The sequence below is a fragment of the Medicago truncatula genome, chromosome 7 (genome assembly GCF_003473485.1).
Source record: "Medicago truncatula cultivar Jemalong A17 chromosome 7, MtrunA17r5.0-ANR, whole genome shotgun sequence".
Lineage (NCBI taxonomy): Eukaryota > Viridiplantae > Streptophyta > Magnoliopsida > Fabales > Fabaceae > Medicago > Medicago truncatula.
The window spans coordinates 18,990,069-19,013,381 of record NC_053048.1 but is presented as its reverse complement, the minus strand read 5'-3'; the positions used below and the strand labels follow the sequence as shown (position 1 = coordinate 19,013,381).

At 35.9% G+C, this 23,313-nt stretch overlaps 1 protein-coding gene and 1 pseudogene across 1 annotated transcript; one reads left to right on the top strand and one right to left on the bottom strand.

The window, feature by feature from the left end:
• LOC120577002 (uncharacterized) overlaps positions 1-23,313 on the top strand; it is a 148,233-nt pseudogene that overhangs the window by 32,875 nt on the left and 92,045 nt on the right.
• LOC112417502 (uncharacterized) lies at positions 14,345-17,959 on the bottom strand. Its single transcript, XM_039828205.1, has 10 exons — positions 17,806-17,959; positions 17,459-17,686; positions 16,698-16,931; positions 16,352-16,555; positions 16,146-16,247; positions 15,927-16,040; positions 15,580-15,825; positions 15,191-15,374; positions 14,980-15,105; positions 14,345-14,892 (listed from the first exon to the last, which is right to left on the bottom strand). Exons 4-10 carry the CDS (start codon positions 16,522-16,524, stop codon positions 14,362-14,364), a joined length of 1,476 nt encoding a protein of 491 aa, XP_039684139.1. The 5' UTR covers positions 16,525-16,555; positions 16,698-16,931; positions 17,459-17,686; positions 17,806-17,959; the 3' UTR covers positions 14,345-14,361.

The following is a 23,313-nucleotide window of genomic DNA, read 5'->3' as shown; positions in this document are numbered from 1 at the left end:
TCCTCAAAATTTCATCTAGATTGGAATCCTCTATAGATTGGCTTGGTCGGCTCGCATCCTTAGTAACAGGAGAAACATCGGTCAGAGTTGCTTTGTCAATGGGTGGGGTGGTAGGTGTAGCTGCTTTCTTTTGGAACAACGGTGGACGGACCCTTCCGCTTCTCAGCGCTGCTGTAGTTCCTTCGGCGATGTTGCTCACCATGGCCAAGGACGCCAGAGGCACCTCTACTCCGCTCTCAATCATGGTAGCATTGTACTTGTAAGGGATAGCCTTTTCCGAAGTATAAGGTACTGGTCCGGGCAGCCTTATCACTAGAGGCTCAATATTCTCTTTCGAAGGTATGCTCTTGACGGGCGGATCATGAAAAACTGGCACAATCACACAGACATCGCTGACAGTCAAATAATTGTCGTTCATCAAGCTCTGGATGTCATTTTGAACAACATAGCAACCCAAAGGATTACGGAAGCATTCCGGGCAACTGGCATGATCATGGTCAAACAAAGAGGCTTAGCATAGCTTGATGTGTAGTGGCACCAGAGGAGTTGCAATGTTACGAACGTCGACTCTGGGAGCTTCCTCATATACCTCAATCATGTTCACAGCAGCGTTATTCGGAAGAGGATTGTCGAGGACATGAGGGACGTTGTTCTCGAAGGTTAACTTTCCCTGATCAATGAGCTTCTTCACAATGTACTTCAAAGCGTAGCATCCTTCAACATCATGACCCAGAGCACCTTGATGGAAATCACACTTGAGGTCAGAACGGAACCTGGAAGGCAACGGATCAGGTGGAGGCTTGCCCTGTCTGGTTGCGCAGTGCCCTCTGAGAAGTAGAGTCGGGAGTAACTCGGCATATAGCATTGGTATCGGAGGAAAGGTAGGTCTAGCTTGTTGCTGCTGTTGCTGTTGAGCTGGTGGCTGATTGTTCCTGGGCAGCTAGCAGAGCAGTCATGGTATCATTGGCCTTAGCCAATTCTTCCCTCAGAGAAGCTAACTCGGTACGGAGCTGAACATTTTCTTCTTCCATAGCTACCAAATTCTTCTTCCTGTATGATCTAGTCCGATGGATTCTGTCAGGTTCGTAGACTTTTCGAGCATGAGCCACCTTTCAAACTGTGGCAGAAGAACCAGGAGGCAGTGAGCACTTGGAAACCTTTTGTGACTGATGAATGATGCATATGATGCATGGTATGTACAAATGCAGATGCAAAAAAGCTTTTTTTTTTTTGTCATCGAAGGGTTTTCCAGACAAATTAGGAACTTTGTAAACAATCAAAACGGAACGGAACTTTGTAAACAATCAAGGGAAGACTTTGAAATTTTAACAATACAGGCAAATAAAACTCTCAAGCATAGGAAGTGGTGGGATGATCCTCGGACTCGAACTCTGAATCTGAACCGCAGTATCTAGCATAGAAGTCACGTCGTCCTCTGGCTCTCTTGGAGTCTCGCATGAGCAACTCATCATTTTCTTCAAGTTCCCTTCGGACCTTAGCCAACTCCTTCTTCAACATCAGGTTTTCATGAGTTTTTTTCTCATCCTTACCATCCAAAGTCATGATTAGATTCTCAGCTTCATTGTATCGGGCTTTCCACATCTGCTTCTCACGACTCTCCATGCCTAGATGCTCCTGATACATCCCCTGAGTTGTGAGAGGTCGAGGCAAAGGTATAAATGGAGCAGATGCAGACACATATCTCATAGTAGGGTAGGGCATACCAATCTCTTCAGCTCGATCTATTACCCACTGAGTATAGGCTTCATGAGCAATACCGGATCTCATACCCAAATGTTTCACATTCTTCCTACGAACTTTGGACCAAGCGTCTATGAAAGCCTCCCTTTGCCCGGTGGGGGCATTCGAATAGTAGAAGAATTCTGGAGATGTAGCAAGATTAATGGGCTTTGCCTTCATTGGGAACCCAAACTGTCTCATAGCAAGTTCAGGATTGTAGTTGATTCCCCCACAGGTACCAAGAAGAGGTACATTGAGAAAATCCCCACAACCGGAAATGATTTCCTTAACCTGAGCGGCGGGAGTGAGCCAGACCACCTCATTAGGAGTGAGGGCCATAATCCGCTGTGAGTAAGACCAATTCTCTGAGTTGTCATGGAAAGAACTCGGAAGGTGAGAAATAAACCACCTATATAGGAGAGGTACGCAGCAAAAGATATACCTACGACCTTTGAGAGTTCGATCATGGATAGCGTGGTATGTGTCAGCTAGCAAAGTAGGAACCGGATTCTTGGAATGGAAGATCTCAATAGCATTCATATCCACAAAGTTGTCGAGATTCGGAAAGAGAATGAGCCCATAGATAAGTAATGCAAGAATAGCCTCGAGTGTGTCCTGACAAGTGGTTTTGAGATTAGCCCGCTCAAGTAAATACTTTGAAGTGAAACCTCGGATGTGAGACTTGGTAGTAAGATGATTGGAGACTTCGGAAGTCTTGAGATAGAGGTCTTTAGCAATAACCAAAGGAGTAAGAGAAGTCCCGGGACCGGTGAAAGGAGTCTTCTCCGCTATAGGTGAATCTAACAAGTAGGAATAAGCCTCAAGAGTAGGGACTAACTGGAAATCCGGAAAAGTGAAGCAACGGAAGCTCGGGTCATAGAATTGCACTAGAGTGTGCACTAGCTTCTCTTCAACATTGGTCCGGAGAATAGTAAGCAAACCACCATATCGGAGTCGGAAACCTGTTTGATTCTTAACCTTGAGTGCCAATTCTCTCAAACTAACCAAATCAACCTCCTTGAACTTATAGGATTTAGTCTTCTTCATACCTGTAATGTTTACAAAGTTTTTAATTTGTGCAGTCCTCCGATGAATGCATGGAAAAAATTATGCATGAATGCATGTATGCATGATTGTTTTTCAATTATGGGGAAAACAAGGTGGGTTGAGATTCAAGGTCAAGGAGCCACGGGTGGACATGGTGTCCGGTAAAACTAAGGCTTAGGATAATAGTAACCAAGGTTCTAATGAAGTTCCCAAACTGCAACTTCTCTTACGTATATCATGGTGGCACAGGACAACGTCCGTTCCATGATTATTCGCAAGAAGGTCTAGCTGAGTGTAGTATCGCGTGACGACTAAAACTTGAGACAACACTCAATTTAGCCACCGCACTACGTCCTAAAAAGGCCAAGGATGGGTTTGGTAACTACGGTCCATAGCATCGTCGAACAATTGAAAGCAAAGTGCCTAAGCATGACAACATACGCCGACAATATTACTTCCAAAATGCCTCAGCTATGTGAGATTGATCGCATAACCCAATACACGAGGCAACCCTCGGATCGAATTGTCGATTATATCTCTACCTATTCATAAGTTCACTCAGCCCGGGTATAGGACTTTTGATATTCTCACCCCACACGTTACACGAAAATAAGCAAATATTCACATATGTAAGCAATAAGACAAAGCGTAAACATAAACTACAGCAAACTAGGTGTGACCCGTTTTAAAAAATATCCCCAGTGAAGTCGCCATTTCTGTTATCACGATTTTGGGGTATCAAGTCATTAATTATGCTTGAACCTTTCAATCTTTGATATTCCCTATTTTTTCTTGGGAAGGGCAAAATTGAGAAAACCCTTAGAAATTCTAAGTTCGGGGGTCGTCTTCGTTACGGGAAGGTGTTAGGCACCCGCAATGACTATAGTACTCTATAGGAACCGTTTTCCTAATTTTATGTCTACGCTTTATTTTTAATGATATTTATTAAAAAAGGAAGTTGTTTATGTTAAGAATGGGGGGGAGGAGTGTTTGGATTTTTATTTTATTGGACTTGGAGAGGTTTTGACCTCTTGCCTACATACCCTTTTAAGGGATCAAAATTCCATGTAGTTCTCTTTCAAAAATGTTTTTGTGTGTTTCAATTGATTTTAAGTTTTGGAAAATGGTTTTGAAGAAGAGAAAGAGGCCGTAAAGGCATGAGAGAAGAAAATGGTGAATGGTTGGTTCAATTATTATTAAAAAATGTCTAAGTTGGAATTAGAGTTCATTTGAGTTTTTCTTAAGAAAATAAAGGGAAAATTCAATGGAGTTTTGACTCCAAGGTTCATTTGAAAAAAAATTTCAAGTGATGGAATTTACTTATTTTGGAAAATTGATATTTTTTCTAAGTATCGCGTTTCCTAAGCATACATCTAAAGCGGTAAATCAACATACAACGTGTGTGCGTGTCGGTGCTTGTGTCGGTGTACATCATTAGAGAGTCCATTGTCCGTTACATTGGCCCTAGTTTACATTCTATGGTCTTGCAAGAAATTAAAAGAGGAATTAAAACTACCTAAACTTTACATGCTAATTTTAGCATAGGAATTGAATGGCAAGAGACCTAAACTATAGGAAATTGAGATGAGATGATTGAAATGCTTATGAGGTGAATGAAACATGAAATAGAATGATTAGTAAAATAAGGCATAAAATGATAGGAAACAAGTAAGGAAATATTGAATGGAATGGCAAAAAAATAGAGTAATAAAGTGGTGAAATATGCCCAAAACTTGTCATAATACCTAAACATGTACATGACCTATAATTCTCTCATCATAGTAATTTTAAAAGGGGTTTTATTTTAAACCATAATGTGAGAATAACAAGGACACATTTAAGCCAAGAATTATGACATATTTGTAGAGATATTTTGCACTTTATTTCTTGACAAAAACACACATTACTTGCAAAACAAGAAAATGAAAATTCACATCACACAAACAGTAAAACACACATATGATCAGAGACATATTCATCATGAAATTACATATCAATAATTCATATCATATGTCAAAATTTTATAAAGAAAACATAGCAAGAAATTCACAAGTTTAGACAAAAAAAGGAACAAGTCAACAAGAAAACAGCATATATATTTTTTATCATTTTTTAACATGTAAAAATATCACAAAAAATATTAAAAATGCATCAAGAAGCACATGGAAATTTTTAGGAATTTTTTACAAGAAAATTTAGACAAGCAGGAGGTTCACATAGCAAGAACAGAGGGTGCACATAGCAAGAAATAGCAAAAAACGCAGGAAACCCACAGGAAAAGGCCCAAGCCCAACATCTAAAGGCCTGGATACACAGGAGCCACAGGATTGATCCAGGATGAAAAACCCTAGATCTAACGGCCACAATGAAGGAGAAATGAACCGGAATTGAACCGGTCCGGTTCAGTTGTTTATAAAAGGCATTGGGGACCGGTTTAATTCATTTTCTTTTCTTCCTTCTCTCTCTACACTAATCTAGTGAGAGAAGCTCTCACTTCTCTCTTCTCCTCCCTCGCCGGTTTCTGGAAAAACAGAAAATGAACTTCATCTTCTCCGGCGAGCTTCGCCGCTCCGGCGTGGTGGTTTGCTGGCCCAACAGGGCGGCGCCGCTGCACCGGAGATGCGAAACCTCTCCGTTTTCAAATTTTTTACATATTTAGATATCCTTTTTTGTTTTAAACGCGAATCTGAACTTATTTTTTGCATGCAAGGCTCGGATCAACGTAGATCTAGAAATTTCTTCACGGTTTTCGAATGAAATTTTTTAGGTTTTTCAGTTTTGAACGAAACTTCTTAAAACTCCATAGATCTACATTGATTTGTCCTCGTTGTTGTTTTTAAGCAAGAAAGATGAAGTTTATGTGTTTACTTGTGGTTTCAATTGGAGATTTTGAGCGAAGATCTTCGGAAACACTTGAACTTGATTCTATTTGATGATTTGTTGCGTAAATCCAAAAATAAATCGGTTCTGGCTGGTTTGATTCCTTCTTCTTCTTCACCTCTTCCTCTTCACTGATTCTCTGTGATCGGTGCTTGAGTTTGCCAATGAAGAATTCGCGCCTTGAATTGTAGAGAATCCGGTTCAATGATGATGATTCTTTGAAGAATCGCTGAGAACTGAACGAATTTAGTTGAAATTGTTGATGAATTGTGATTCTGGAATTCTAGGGTTCATGAATGTTCTTCATGTTCTTGATAGTTTCTGAGTTTTTGATCTAACTGAATGGAGAGAGAAATTGTGATTCTGTTTGTTGAGGTGGCGTGAAATGAATGGATCTATGTGGATTTGTGCAGTGAATGCACCTTTTATAGGCTGCCATGTGTGATTCTGGACCAATGGGAGAGGAACACCTGTTTTTGGACTTAGGGACCTCCATGCAAAAAGAAAAAAAATTGAAGGACTGGACTGTAATTTACAAAAAGGACCTAAAAATGCAATTTTAAAAAGTATTGGACTAAAATGCAATTTTAGAAACTGTTCAGGGACTAAAATGCAATTAAAAATAAAATTGGACTAAAATTGGTAATTTGGAAAAAAAACGTAAAGAGAAACCTAGAATAAAATCAACAAAAGGACTAAAATGAACCAAATACAAAAATGAGGTATTTTAAAATACCTCTCTGTCGAAATTTTGACAGGAAAAGACCAAAATGCCCCTAGAGACTAAAATGACTTAACCTGACTCAAATGCAATTTTGAAATGATTTTAAACAGAGATTCAACAATGATTTGTACAGACAAGTTAAAAAGACTCAGAGACAGTTACAGGGACTAAAATGGGTTCCACTGCAGGAAATGACCAAAATACCCTTTTGTATGATTTTTTGCAAATGCTTTGAAATAAAATGCAAGAAAACAAAGCAATGATTCAGAGAGTTTTCAGATGACTTGTAACGCAAGAAAAACACTTTGGATAGTTTTATGCAAGAAAATCATGATTGAACATACTTTGAGACAGAGACAGTAAAATATGCAGATGAAAAGAGAGTAAAGGTTCAGAGTAAAACAACAGTAAATTGACAAATATCAGTGTTAGAAAAGAAATTTGAATGTGTATTTTTAGGTCCAAAATCAGGGTATAACATATCTCATATCGTCAACTATTGCTTCCTTAATCGTTTTAGGCTCAATTTGAGAAACGAAAGAGGTAAAACCACAAAAGTTACTTACTTGAGACCTTGTACTTACATCGTTTCTAATATCACCAAGAACGTTTTCCAAGGGATGATCTCTCGTGGTGATCCAATCATGCGGAGACGATGGTGAGGTTTCTTGTTTTTCCTCCTCTTGTATATCTCCCTCAAATTCCTTGTCCTAGCTGCCTCATTTTTCGAAGGAGCTTCTTGTTGGACACCATCCTTGACAATCTCCTTGGTATCTATTCCTGTAACATCAAAACAAAAAGTACCTTTCCCAACTTCTTCGGGAGGTGTCTCATCAAAAGCAACATGAATGGACTCTACAACAGTGAGAGTCCGTTTATTAAAAACTCTATATGCCTTGCTATTAGATGAGTATCCTAAAAAAATACCATCATCGCCATTTGCATTAAACTTGCCAAGTTTATCTTTTTCATTGTTTAAAACAAAACATTTACATCCAAAGACTCTTAAATTTGACAAGTTTGACTTCCGTCCCTTAATTAGTTCATAGGGTGTCTTATCTAGGATCGGTCTAATGATAATCTTATTTAAGACATGCTAATTCCTTTTTGAAGCGTGTTAGACTAAAAAAATGTCATTTGTTTAATTTTGTTTTATTTAAAACGATTCAGTTTAATTTTGTTTTATTTAAAACGATTCAAAATGGTCCTAACAATAAGATGTTATTATAACAGAAATAACGAATGGACCAATTTATTCAACGTGTTACAAAATCATAGAGTATCTAAAAATGGAATAAATCTTAAAAAAAAACAAGTGTCAGATAAATAAAAGTAGTTATTAACTGCAAAAGTTATGGTGTATAAGGATTTCCTTATGCACCGTGCATAAGGAAATCACAACCATCGGATCTTGTAATAATCCTACGCCCCAAATCTGATTGCACTTTCACACACTCTCAGCTTACACTGCTCTGATCTCGCCGCTCCGACGTCTCACCCTTTCTCGCCGCTCGCCGCTCCGACGTGGTTTCACCGGCGATGTGATTTCATACTGATATATTCTCCTAGAATTGACACATACTTCGTGAACCATTTCACCGGCTTTAACCTTCGTGAACCATTTCACGGCGCCGTGAACCACTCCTTGCTTGCACTCCGACGTGATTTCATACTGCATTTTGAAAAGGTAATCATGTATATGATTTAGGTTTTGATTTGGTACTAAATTCATATTTCTGATTTAGGTTTTCATTCAATATTCTGATTTAGGTTTCTGTTCAAATTTCTGATTTAGGATGAATTTAGTGATTCAAATTTAGCTTCAGTTGTAGCAATTGGATAAGGATCAATTTCTAATTTGATATGTAAAGGAACAATTTAGCTTCAATTTATCATATCTAATGGTTCTTTGTTCTTAACAGTGTTTGTTGCTGTTTTCAATGGATTTGATATCAACTTCATCTGAGAGTGGACAATTGAGTGTTGAAACTTCATCACTGATTCATGCTGATAGTTCTCAATGTTACTCCCCTAGCAATAAAGAATCATGGAAGTCTTTAGTCTTTAAAACTATTAAAGAGATTGAAGATTTTTATGGTAATTATGCATATAACACTGGATTCTCTGTTAGGACTATGTTGAAGTCGAAGAACAATTCACAAAATAAGAAATCAGATAAGGTACATTATGTGCGTTATGTTTGTAACAAACAAGGTTTCAAGAAGGGAAGTCTGCTTAATCCTAACAACAGGCCAACATCAGACAGTCCGGTGGTTATTGAGTTTGTGAAAGTGAAAGAAAAACCTGAGGAAAGGGTTGGTTGTAAAGCTCGAATATATTTGAAGTTGGATGAAGTTTTAAATGTCTATAAGATATATAGATGGGATGTGGCTCACTGTCATCCATTACATAAACCAGAGCATTTGTGTTACCTAAGATCATTTCGAGAAGTAAATGAAGTTCAAGGACAACTCGCTTTGATAAATTCTAAAGCTGGAATGTCGATGAGAACGTCTTATGAAGTTATAGGTCAAGGAGTTGGAGGCACGGAGAATCTTCCTTTTCGGTTTTCGGACTTAAAGAACTATCTAATGACAATTCGCCAAAAGGAGATGGTGGTTGGTGAAGCAACTATAATTCAAGAATTCTTTAGAAATGAAGCTCTCTCGAAACCATCTTTTTACTATGATATCCAAGTTGATGCTGCAGAAAACATAGCTAGCATTTTTTGGGCAGATGGAATTATGCAACTAGATTATTCTCTATTTGGTGATGTCATCAGTTTGGATACAACTTACCGAACAAACAATCAATATCGGCCATTAGGTTAGTATTATGTACTTCTCTCAGGTTTTAAATTAGTGTTTACTTTCATTATGTTGTATTTTATTCTTGCTTGGATAGTATAGGTAGGAGTACATTTTGAACTGCCTAGTGTCTAGGTGTGTGTGTCATATGTGTCCAAGTCTTTATCAAACCAACGCTACTACTTGTTTCCTTGCTTGGTCTAGGTGTGTGTTAAAATTCAAATGTGCACAAAGAACATGTTACTGAGGGATGATTGCAGATAATGTCCCCGGAATCTACTCCTCTATTTTTGTTTGTTTTCAGCTGCTGTCATGGTTGTTAACAGCTTCTGCAATGTCTATTTTTGGCTGCAGTTTAGTTATGTTTGATCCCATGTACTTTTTCGTGTCCTGTAGGTGTTATAGGTTTTGTCCACTAATATGAAAAGTTGTACACCAAAACTATAATTTCAAGTGGGCCTCATGTTTAAAATAATTTCAAGTGTGCCTGAAGTAAAAATAATAGGAAGTAAACTGATAAGAAACCAAAACATGGAAAACAAATTGAAGATGTATAGTGTGAAAATATTCAAATTAGTTTTTTCTTTTTTCCTGTTATGAAAGGTTCAGGTGTCCATCCTAGACCAAAACTCAATTTGTCCCAAAGTATAATCAATACAGCCAAAACATAATCAAAACAATATTTTAACTCAGAATTGGCATGATCATATTATGTTCCACAGACTTTGTTAATATTAAGCTACATAGTCTTTCATACCTACACACCCTCTACATCTTTCTCAACCACATTACATTATGTGAAGAAAATAGCTAGTAGTAGTACTAGTACTCAATCAGAAAAATCTTCACCAGAAGATGTTTCATGATCTGCAGTCACATTAACTTCCCCTTGTTTAAATGCCTTGGCTATTTCATCAATAGGAATCAAAGGAAAATATCCAAACACTGTGTATCCCTTTCTAGTAATGTCCTTAACAACATGGTTATACTTTTCTGACCAATGTGCAGCTGTTGGAACTGCCATCTCTGCCACTGCATGGAATGTTGGATAGTGGTTGAGACCTGACCATATTTTTACTGAACTTGTTAGCACAATTTGTTTAGATTCCTATTGAACTTGTAGCTACATAATTTGCAGCTGATTTTGCCCCACCAGATTGAGCCTCATTCACTACTTTCTCAGCTTTGTGTGTTGCTTCTTGAATCAAACCTTTAGCTTGATTTGTCTACTCCTCTATTTTTGTTTGTTTTCAGTTGCTGTCATGGTTGTTAACAGCTTCTGCAATGTCTATTTTTGGCTGCATTTTGGTTATGTTAATGAAAGTATAAAAAATATATGATGATGAATATCACAGTATAGAAATGTAATGTAGTATGTGATTACTGTCATAGTCACTGTAAACTTATATTTCAGCACAATTTTGTGTTGTAAATATCTGATATAATATTTATATTTGGCTATTTCTATTGGTGTTCAAATAGTTTTGTTTAAATTCATGCCTTTCTAATGATTTGTTAAGGTTTTATGAGAAAAACAGGAAAAATTAGTGATTGTTTTCATTATTTAGTGTAATTTATATATATGTTGTATTTTGTCCTGATTTAGCTCATTTACATTTCAGCTGCCTTTATTGGTTTTGACAATCATCGTAAAAGTGTTTTATTTGGTGCTGCGCTATTGTATGATGAGATAGCAGCTACTTTTGATTGGTTGTTTACAACATTCTTGAAGTGTATGTCCAATAAGAAACCACAGACGATATATACAGACCAGGCTAGTGCGTTGTTGAGTTCAATTCCAAATATTTTTCCAGGTGTTTTTCATGGGCTTTGCTCATGGCACATGGCAGAGAATGCAAAGAAAAATCTCGGCTCTCATGCAAACAGTGCATTTTTTGATGAGTTAACTAATTTGGTTTCAAATGTAGACGATGAATTAGATTTCGACTACAATTGGGATCAGATGATGAAAAATTGTTTTAATGGAAGGCCTACTTCAGACTTTAGGTGGCTTGTCCAAACTCACGGAAATTGTATGCATTGGTCTTCAGCTTGGGTGAAGTTACATTTTACAGCTGGTCTGAAAATGACTCAGTTAAGCGAGTCTTTCAATGCTTTTCTTCGTGGATTTATGCAGCCAGACCATTCACTTGTTCGATTCTTTAGTCATTTCAACATTATGGTTCAGATAATGAGGGATAATCATGCTGAGTTGGACTTCAAGGCTGCAAATACTAGAACAAAAAATAATTATCCTAACAGTCAGCTGATGCGGTCCGTTGTAAACAAGTACACACCAGCTTGCTTTGCATTTATTCACAGGCAGTATGACCTTTCCTTCAAATACTATTATGAGGAGGACACAACAAAAGGGTCTGCATTGAACAAGTTTTTCAAAGTTTTCACAATTGAAAAGGTTGATGATGATTATGATGATGTTGATAATGATAATGACGGGCCTTCCAATGTCGATGTTTTGGATGCAGAACTTCAAGAAAACGTTTTCCCAAGTTTAGAAGATCATGATCGACTTGATGAAAGAGTTGTCACAGTTGAAATTAGAAGCAAAAGTTTTAGTTGTTCATGTCGTATGTTTGAGAACAGGGGCTTCCTATGTCGACATGTTTTGAAGATCTTGGAGTTCTTAGGTGGTTATGTGCAATATCATTTTTTGAAGACAATACCTGGACAATATGTTTTAAAGCGTTGGACTAGAGATGTGCGTCCGTCTATTGATAAGCTGAAATCTACCATCAATGTTGGCACTGAAGACACCACTCAAGCACAACGCTATCAACAAATTTGTGCTGTTACCGTTCAGCTTTCTACACATTTTTGTGCAGATCCGGAGGCATCTGAAATTTTTCTCAACGGTGTTCTTGAAGCTGGGAAAAAGGCAGAGGAGTTGCTTATTTCTAAAGGTATTCGTCCAGACCCATCTTCCGTTACGCCATCCAAGTCTTCAAAAGTAGCTGCTGTCGATGAACCATCTGCTGGGGTGAAGTCCACTGCACCAAAGTTCAAAGAAAGACCAAATCCAATTAAGTCAAAGAAGCGACTTAAAAGTGATTATGAAAAAGCTAGAGAAAGGCAGAAATTCCTTATAAATCGGAAGAAACAAAAGAAAGATGATGAAGCTTTAAAAAAAAACGGTCACTAATTGATTGTTTTTATGTTATAAGTTTGTAATAGATTTTGTCGGGAATATTTTGATATGATTTATTGGAAATTATACATTTCACATTCTTTATTGTTATGTATTGATGATTATATGTTGTTACAAAACCATTAGACAATTAGTTTGGTTTCACATAGAACACTATCAAAACCATTAAACCATACTTATGGTTTCAGTAATATTTTTTATTTAAAACCATTTAAAAATAATGTTTTTCATTATTATTTTATTTTATTTACCATTTGACAATTATTTTTCTTCCAATTAAGTCAAAGAAGCGACTTAAAAGTGATTATGAAAATGCTAGAGAAAGAAGCGACTTATAAATCGGAAGAAACAAAAGAAAGACGATGAAGCTTTAAAAAAAACGGTCACTGATTGATTGTTTTTATGTTATAAGTTTGTAATTGATTTTATCGGGAATATTTTGATATGATCTATTGGAAATTATACATTTCACATTCTTTATTGTTACAAACCCATTAGACAATTAGTTTGGTTTCACATAGAACACTATCAAAACCATTAAACCATACTTATGGTTTCAGTAATATTTTTTTATTTAAAACCATTTAAAAATAATGATTTTCATTATTATTTTATTTTATTTACCATTTGACAATTATTTTTCTTCCAATTAAGTCAAAGAAGCGACTTAAAAGTGATTATGAAAATGCTAGAGAAAGAAGCGACTTATAAATCGGAAGAAACAAAAGAAAGACGATGAAGCTTTAAAAAAAAAACGGTCACTGATTGATTGTTTTTATGTTATAAGTTTATAATAGATTTTATCGGGAATATTTTGATATGATCTATTGGAAATTATACATTTCACATTCTTTATTGTTACAAAACCATTAGACAATAAGTTTGGTTTCACATAGAACACTATCAAAACCATTAAACCATACTTATGGTTTCAATAATATTTTTTATTTAAAACCATTTAAAAATAATGATTTTCATTATTATTTTATTTTATTTACCATTTGACAATTATTTTTCTTCCAATTAAGTCAAAGAAACGACTTAAAAGTGATTATGAAAATGCTAGAGAAAGGCAGAAATTCCTTATAAATCGGAAAAAGCAAACGAAAGACGATGAAGCTTTAAAAAAAAACGGTCACTGATTGATTGTTTTTATGTTATAAGTTTGTAATAGATTTTATCGGGAACATTTTGATATGATCTATTGGAAATTATACATTTAACATTCTTTATTGTTACAAAACCATTAGACAATTAGTTTGGTTTCACATAGAACACTACCAAAACCATTAAACCATACTTATGGTTTCAGTAATATTTCTTATTTAAAACCATTTAAAAATAATGTTTTAAATAATGATTAATTCACATTTGGTTATAAGTGTGTACTATTAAGTGGTTACTTAATGAGGATTTAAATATTTATCACATTTGTTTTATTACAAAACCATTAGAAAATTATTTTGGTTTCACATTGAAAACTATCAAAACCATTAAACTATACGTATGGTTTCAGTAATAATTTCAGTGCATAACATCTTAATCATTATATAAAACCATTAAACCATTACACAATTATCTTGGTTTTACATACAACACTATCAAAACCATTAAACCATACTTATGGTTTCAGTATTTGTTTGATTAAGATAAAATGAACATTATACTATGAAACATATAAAAAGACACAACCAACTGATTATGTTTTGTTTTTCTAAAAGATAAATTGTTTGATTAAATTTAACGCATACATAACCATAACCATGTACCAATAATAATTTCATCATTTAAAACCATTAGGCAATTATTTTGGTTTCACATAGAACACTATCAAAACCATTAAACCATACTTATGGTTTCTTATTTCATACCCCTAAGTTTGTTTCAATTCATCAAAATCCATAAACATCTTTATACAAAAATTCATCATAAACTTTACACAAATTTAGAAATTCATAAACATCTTTATACAAACTCAATAAAAAAAAACATTAACACTAATCCGGTGTTAGCTTTTGAAGCAATTCTTCATAGTATGAAGTTGCTGCCTTCTCCACATAGTTTCTTTTGCTATTGCTTGAGTCGCTTAATATTGCTGAACAAATTCCAATTCTCAAATCCATAGTTTTTTCAACCCTGCCATTCTTCCCATGCTTTCTCGTTTTGGACCAATCTTTGAACGATTCCATTTCGGTATTGCCACCGTCCCATTCAGCAAGAAACTTCATGTAAAAGACTCCACAACTGTCTTTATCACATTGATTAGGCATCTTTGGTGTTTCCCACTTGAATGTGCTAAACTGGAAAGGCATTGTGATTTTTCTTTTCTTATACAATTCTGTCACAAATGCTTCCACCTCCTTCAGCCACACATCAAACATCTTCTTGTACACAGTTGCTTCGCCATTCTTCATGTTCAATGTCTCTCCTTTCAAGCTGTTCAGGAATTGAAATTTTTGGCTCTTGAGATTCACAACGAAGCATACATAATGAAAACCCGGATCTCCAATTAGTGCTGGCGTCATTATCTATTTCATCAGTAGAATAATCAACACCATATAAGTCAAACAATCAATATGTAGAAATCTCCAAAATTATAAAGAACTGAGTCATACATATTCTAAACATGTAGGGTCAATAGCCTTCCAATCCATGTATTTGAACTTTTTCAGTCTTTCAATGAATCTTTTACATGCAATTGGGTTCGTTATATTTAGGGCATCAGGTCTTTGCAAGTCAACCTGTTTATATAAAATGACTAAAATCAATTCCAAAAAGACCTAAACAGTATGTAAACTTTTAACATTAATGGAATGTAATGCATACATAATTTATGAATGGTGTAACCAGTCCTGTCATTTTTTCATTTGGTTGACTCCAGTTCAAGCAATTGACCCAGACATTTATCACAAAGCATGACACCCATTCATCTTTTTGAAATGACCACAAGTCTCTCCTTTGTAGACTGAAAGCATGAGCCTTGTTATCCGAGCAATACAAAAGCTCCTCCCTAAATTATTATAAAACATTTAGGATTTGTTTGTACTATTAGAATATTATTTGAGATTACTAACCTAATAAAACAAGCAATTAAACCAATATAATGTTTTAATTAGTAACCAAATAAAACCATTGTTAGAATGTTTTTAGAATGTTAACAAAGCATACTAATTCATATAATTTGCCAATAGATATTTAAAATGGTTTTCCCTTACTCATCATGTGAAATGCTCCATGCAAATGTTGATATGTCCTTCTGCAGCTTACTTGCATTTGACTCATAAACAGCTTCATCGTAGGGGCTTGCAAGGTATTTTGATTTCTTCACAGCTCTCCTACGCTCAGGGTATGTGCCACCAGAATAAAGCATATCATGCTTCTTTCTTTTCTTTGTCTGCACAGTTTGGACATTATCCATGTCGATTATTGCATCTGGTAACACCGACCTTAACGGAATTGCCCTGTCAAATAAATTACATAATTGTTAGTTTGTAGAATTAATATTGTGCAAAATTTAATGAATCAGTTGTAATGTAGAATTGTCACATTGTTTGATTCTTACTCTATAACAAAGTGTTTGTTAGGTTCCAAAGGCTTCTGCTCCTTCGAGTTCTCCTCTTCCATCAAGTTTGCTTGCTTCACATTGCTTGCTTCACATTGTGTTTTAACCGATTCACTATTAGCAAACACGTCACATATAGAAAATTATTAGTTAGTTCTTATAGTTTTACACATTACAAATTAAAAACCATTAGTTAGTTCTTATATATTCATTTCTTACCCTGCATTCGAAGCTTCTCCCCCATCAAAAAACTCTCGAAACTTCTCTGGTTTCTCTGCCTCCATCACATTGCTTGTTTTACATTGTGGCTTAACTGATTCACTATTGGCAAACACATCATATAGAAAACCATTTGTTCGTTCTTATAGTTTTACACATCACAAATTAAAAACCATTAAAACACATCATATATATCCATTACTTACTTTGCATTCGAAGCTTCTCCCCCATCATCAAAAAACTCAAGATACTTCAAGATTGTTTCCTGTGTAAAAGAAAGATCTATATTGCATGCTTTCCTCACTGATTCATCAAGTCTTTTGGCATCAAGTTCATCTTCTTCATTTTCCTCATTATCATCAATGATTTTGTGATCCATCTCATCTGCTACATCTTTGTCATTATTCAACCTGAAACCATCAGTAAACATATGAAACAACAGATACAGTTTTTCATGTGAAATGTCATTGAACATGATTTACAAAATTATTGTTCAGAGTCTTACAATTTTGATGTGAAGTGTCATTAAGAGACTAAAATTAGATGCAATACCTTTCTCCCCCTCGAGTGCTTGTTTGTGGTATGGATGATTCATTCTGATCCTATCCATTATCTACACTAGAACTTCTATTCTCCTCGGGTTTATGTTGCACTTCAATCGGATTTTCCTTGGTTGTGTTTGTTTCTGTTGGAACTGCATCATTTTTCACAGAAGTTCCAACATTTCCCTCAGCTATTCTTCTTTCCAAGGTTTCCGCAGCTGTAGTGTAGATCCGTATACAAGACCTACAATGATTAAGATGCATTTCTGCCTGCAATTTTTTTATGTATATGTACTATTAGGATTTTCAAAACCATAATATTATTCATAATAACTATGATGGCCAATATATCTCATCTGTCGTACATGATGATGCTGATGGATGTTTTGTTTGCATACATAAAATATCAATTATGTGCTATAGTAATCAGACATTATTTTGAAAAATTCCAAAGAAGTATGCTTGATGTTGTGACCATTTTCCTTATAAATTAGCTCCCAGTCTGAGTCTTGCATAATTGCAATTTTCATTCCTTAAATTATATGTGCATAAGATGATTGTCAAAAAACAAATGTGAAAACAAAAAATCTAAAAATGATTTCCTGGACACTTATTATGAAAACTATTTGTAAAGAAAAGCTACAAATTTATTCCAAACTTTAGATATCACGATGATGGAGAACATTATTATGAAAATTTAATTTCAAAATCTTTAAATTTCAAAACCATAATATTGCATGAATAGTAGTTAGATCATTATTTTTCTCTCACCTTAGAGAGTGGACAGGTATCTGCATCAAAACACATTACATGCGGACCTTCGTCGGTGTTGTACAGTCTGGTTACCCCGGCTGTCAGTCCATGCTCGAGTCCCATAAGGTCATGGACCTTCTGAAGGTCTTGGTTTGCCGCCTTGACATCCCAATCACGAAGTGAAGGCCGCTTATATTTTCCTGTCAGGAATGGGCTTCTCTTCCCCATTTTCTCCAAGTAATTAATCTGCACAATAAAAACATGCACATACATAAATTAAAAATCCACCACTTAGTTTTTTTAAAAATACAAATATATATATATATATATATATATATATATATATATATATATATAATGATCACCATTAGGAAGTGGAAGTCCGCTAATGGATTTGCAACTTCCGGAGTTTGCAGGCCTTCTTTCATATACCCAAGAACATGTGAGCAACAGTTATAAGAAGATACCCCAGCTGGATCTTCTAATATGTGTGCATATGGGAGAGATACGAAGCTACTATTAGTGGGGCACAAAATTTTGTGAATAATAAAACATATTGCACCCTTCACCCAAGATTTTGGATTCTCTTGTGTCTTCAATATTCTCTCCAAATCAGTCACCCTCACAAAAGCAGAATAATTTCCATTCAGCCCTAATTCTATCCTCAATCTCTTAATTGCTTCCACAGAGCAGAGATCAAGGTTAATGATGAAGAATAATATGGAAGTCTCTAGAATGATGAAGAATAATATGGAAGTCTCTAGAAGACTAAAGAATAATATGGAAGACTCTAGAATACTAGGGAATAATAAGGAAGCTACTAGATACTACTAAATAAGCACTACGGAAGTCTTAACTTTTCTAGATCCTTCTAGGCTTATGTGCTAGAGTATCCATATCTCTAGACTTTTCTTTGTTTCTAGATATTTCTAGTTTGTAATGGAGAGCCTTCCTAGAGTAGTATAAATAAGGCTCACCATCTAGTGTTTTGGATACTGAAGCATAATCAAGCATTGAATCATTCAAGTAATATAACTTTTCTTAGAGAATATTAGAGTGTTTCTCTATTTTCTCTACTTTCCCTTTTTTCCCTGAGCCAGATTTGGCATCAGAGCTTGGTTACGATACCTCGGAGTTGAGTTTGCGCGGGAAAATCAACGAAAAGTGAGTTTTCAAGTGAGCAAGGAGTTGCTTTCTTAAATCTTCACTTTGCGGCTATTTGTTCGCGAAACTACCTCAGAGTTGTGTTTGAGCGAAGAAATCAACGGAGAGTGAGTTTTCAAGTGAGAGCAAGGAGTTGCTTTCTCAAAACTTCACTTTGCGGCCATTTGTTCGCGAAGCTAACACCACAAACAAAACAAAAGATCTTCTCTTGAAATTGAAATGGAAGAAATGAGGCGACAAATTCAATTACTACAGGAGACGGTCAATGTCCAACAAACCTTATTGAAAGCACACCAAAGAAGATTTGATGATGATGGCTCCAGTAGTGACTCTTCATCTTCTAGAAGCAGTCGCTCACACCGACGTAAAACTTCGATGAATGATATCAAAGTAGACATTCCAGATTTTGAAGGGAAGCTACAACCTGATGAGTTTGTGGATTGGCTACAAACTGTTGAACGCGTATTTGAGTACAAGGAGATTCCAGAGGAGCAAAAGGTAAAGATCGTTGCTGTCAAGCTGAAGAAACATGCTTCAATTTGGTGGGAAAATGTTAAAAGGAGACGCAAGCGTGAAGGAAAAAGCAAGATCAAGACGTGGGAGGAAATGCGTCAAAAACTAACCCATAAGTATTTACCTCCCCATTATTATCAATACAATTTTACTCAACCACAATTATCCAAAAAATCTTCATACCGACATTTTTCCCCCACAAAAAATCAAATTGACTCTCACAAACCACTAATCCATCAACCCATTCTCACATTTAAACCCCGTCATAAAAAAATCACAGAGATAAATACCAATATACCTAAATGTGTCATGTGTCAAGGGTACGGACACATAGCCATAGATTGTGTGAATTATAAAGCAGTCACCATCGTTAATACGGAGATAAACAATATTTTTGAAGAAGAAAGAGAAGACATTTATGAATCATTTGAAGATGAGATGCTTGGAGAACCAATCTACGATGAAGGATATGTTGGTTCTGATATTTGTGAAGTGTTTGAAGAAGAGGGAAAAGGAGATCCAATATATGATGAATATGGTCCCGATGACATTCATGAAGCATTGGAAAAAGAGGAGCATGACGAACCAATATATGACGAAGAATATGTTCTTGCTGAATATGGTGAATATTTGGAGAGTGAAAAAAGTTTCCAAACATCAACAAACAAAGACATGGTTTTTAATGTCATCATCGATAACAAAAGTGGTGAAAACGTTGCATCAAACTATATAGAAGAAGAGTTAAAGTTCCGAATGATTAATCACCAAGATTCATACAAGCTGCAATGGCTCAACAAGGATAACGAGGTAAAAGTATCTCAACACTCCATTATCTCATTTTCCATTGACAAGAATTATAAAGAAAATGTATGGTGTGATGTTATTCCAATGGATACTTGCCACACTCATCTTGGGAGGCCATGGCAATATGATCGTCGTGCATTATATAATGGTTATGCCAACATCAACACTTTTGTGAAATATGGTATTAAAATCAAGTTGGCACGTCTACCACTCAATGAATTCATTGAAGGAAAAGAGGAATTCAAGTCACTAGAACTTCTAGTCACAAAGGAACCATTGAAGGATACAACAAAGTTATTTATGTTCCGTCCAATTCCTAAGCCACCTTGGGAAGTTGTTAGTATGGATTTTTCCTTGGATTACTATGGAGTCTCTGCTACTTTCAATGTTGCTGATCTTTCACTATACTTTGGCGATGAAGAAGACTTTCGACTCGAGGACGAGTCTTCTCCAACCCGGGGAGAATGATGAAGAATAATATGGAAGTCTCTAGAATGATGAAGAATAATATGGAAGTCTCTAGAAGACTAAAGAATAATATGGAAGACTCTAGAATACTAGGGAATAATAAGGAAGCTACTAGATACTACTAAATAAGCACTAGGGAAGTCTTAACTTTTCTAGATCCTTCTAGGATTATGTACTAGAGTATCCATATCTCTAGACTTTTCTTTGTTTCTAGATATTTCTAGTTTGTAATGGAGAGCCTTCCTAGAGTAGTATAAATAAGGCTCACCATCTAGTGTTTTGGATACTGAAGCATCATCAAGCATTGAATCATTCAAGTAATATAACTTTTCTTTGAGAATATTAGAGTGTTTCTCTATTTTCTCTACTTTCCCTTTTTTCCCTGAGCCAGATTTGGTATCAGAGCCTGGTTACGATACCTCGGAGTTGAGTTTGCGCGGGAAAATCAACGAAAAGTGAGTTTTCAAGTGAGCAAGGAGTTGCTTTCTTAAATCTTCACTTTGCGGCTATTTGTTCGCGAAACTACCTCAGAGTTGTGTTTGAGCGAAGAAATCAACGGAGAGTGAGTTTTCAAGTGAGAGCAAGGAGTTGCTTTCTCAAAACTTCACTTTGCGGCCATTTGTTCGCGAAGCTAACACCACAAACAAAACAAAATATCTTCTCTTGAAATTGAAATGGAAGAAATGAGGCGACAAATTCAATTACTACAGGAGACTGTCAGTGTCCAACAAACCTTATTGAAAGCACACCAAAGAAGATTTGATGATGATGGCTCCAGTAGTGACTCTTCATCTTCTAGAAGCAGTCGCTCACACCGACGTAAAACTTCGATGAATGATATCAAAGTAGACATTCCAGATTTTGAAGGGAAGCTACAACCTGATGAGTTTGTGGATTGGCTACAAACTGTTGAACGCGTATTTGAGTACAAGGAGATTCCAGAGGAGCAAAAGGTAAAGATCGTTGCTGTCAAGCTGAAGAAACATGCTTCAATTTGGTGGGAAAATGTTAAAAGGAGACGCAAGCGTGAAGGAAAAAGCAAGATCAAGACGTGGGAGAAAATGCGTCAAAAACTAACCCATAAGTATTTACCTCCCCATTATTATCAATACAATTTTACTCAACCACAATTATCCAAAAAATCTTCATACCGACATTTTTCCCCCACAAAAAATCAAATTGACTCTCACAAACCACTAATCCATCAACCCATTCTCACATTTAAACCCCGTCATAAAAAAATCACAGAGATAAATACCAATATACCTAAATGTGTCATGTGTCCAGGGTACGGACACATAGCCATAGATTGTGTGAATTATAAAGCAGTCACCATCGTTAATAGGGAGATAAATGTAACACCCCGTTTTCCCAATATACAAATTTTCATTAAAAACATAACATTTATCAGAGTAAGCATCAAGCAACGGGATATCACATATAACGTAATCAAACAGTTAAATAATAATTTAACCAATATCTTAAACATTTGCAGCGGAAAATCATAAACATAAATCATAAACGTTTTGGCACGCAGGCCCAACAAGTATCTCAAAAGAGTTTATCAAAGCATAAATTATCATGGCAATTCACGTAAAAGAATGAAGCATGTTATAGCATTAACCCCATCCCGTTACGTATCAGAGCGACCTAGACGACACAGTGAGGCAAGGCCACTCACAGAAGCTACTGCACACTAAGCACGATCACCTGCAAGTTACCCATACGAAGGGCAACATTTTCAAGCAGAAGGGGTGAGATTTCATAATAAAATAACATTAATCAATGTAATTGCGAATCATAAATTAACATCATAATCATTCCATTATTAACTTTGCATAAATGCTAAACAGTTATCACGTAATCATATATCCAATCATTATAAACAACATAACATAATCAATGAACACTTATCACGTAATCACATATTCATTCATCATCAACAAGGCATCTTAATCATGACAATGTGACAATGCTCCTAGACTCCTTATATGCATGTGGTACCAATCGTCATCATAAGTATTAATATACTTTAATCGTGCGGAGGACAAAGCTCCTATAAAACGTGCGGAGGACAAAGCTCCTAATATTCGTGGTGAGGACTAAGCTCAATGATATGCTATGCATGGACACATATGAACAAAACATCGTAATCACTTATCAACATGCATCCAATAATTTGGAGCTAAACTTCATCATATAATTATGCACTTAGTTAAATAACGGAAGCAGCATAAACAGGTCACATAACAAGATGATATCATTATATCAAAGCACATAATTTGTATCATTATCACATCTTCTTATCTTGCATGAATATACAATACAATAGTTCATATTCAATTAATATTAATATAACTTAAACAACTCTACAGTCTGCATTAAACGACATCACTAGGTCTCATTACCAGTTAGGGGTTCACTCTTGATCAACAAGTGCGACACAGATCGCATAAACACATAAACAAGTTCATCCTGGTTGTACTCGCGAGGCGAGAGTACTTACTCGCCATGGCGAGTACCACTCAACTCCCAAACTAAGGTTGTTCTGGGTTCCCTCTGATCCTACATTCATTCCTAATCAATACTAGGTATGTTCAGGTACTCAAAGGCATACAAGATTCAACTAAAAAGGTCGAAACACGAAATATGACATGCACTCTGCCTAAGCTCGCGAGGCGAGGAAAGGTTGCTCGCCATGGCGAGTTGCACCAAACAACTCACGAGGCGAAGGAAAGGGGCTCGCGTGGCGAGCGATGAAGTTCATCACTCGCGAGGCGAGGATCATCACTCGCCGTGGCGAGCGATGAACAGAAGCACGGGCAGACTAGGGTTTTTCTCAAAAATCCATCACACAACATGGTTCAAAGCCTAATTTCGATTCCAGAATTCATCCTAAACATATTCTAAGGTTAAAGGACGGT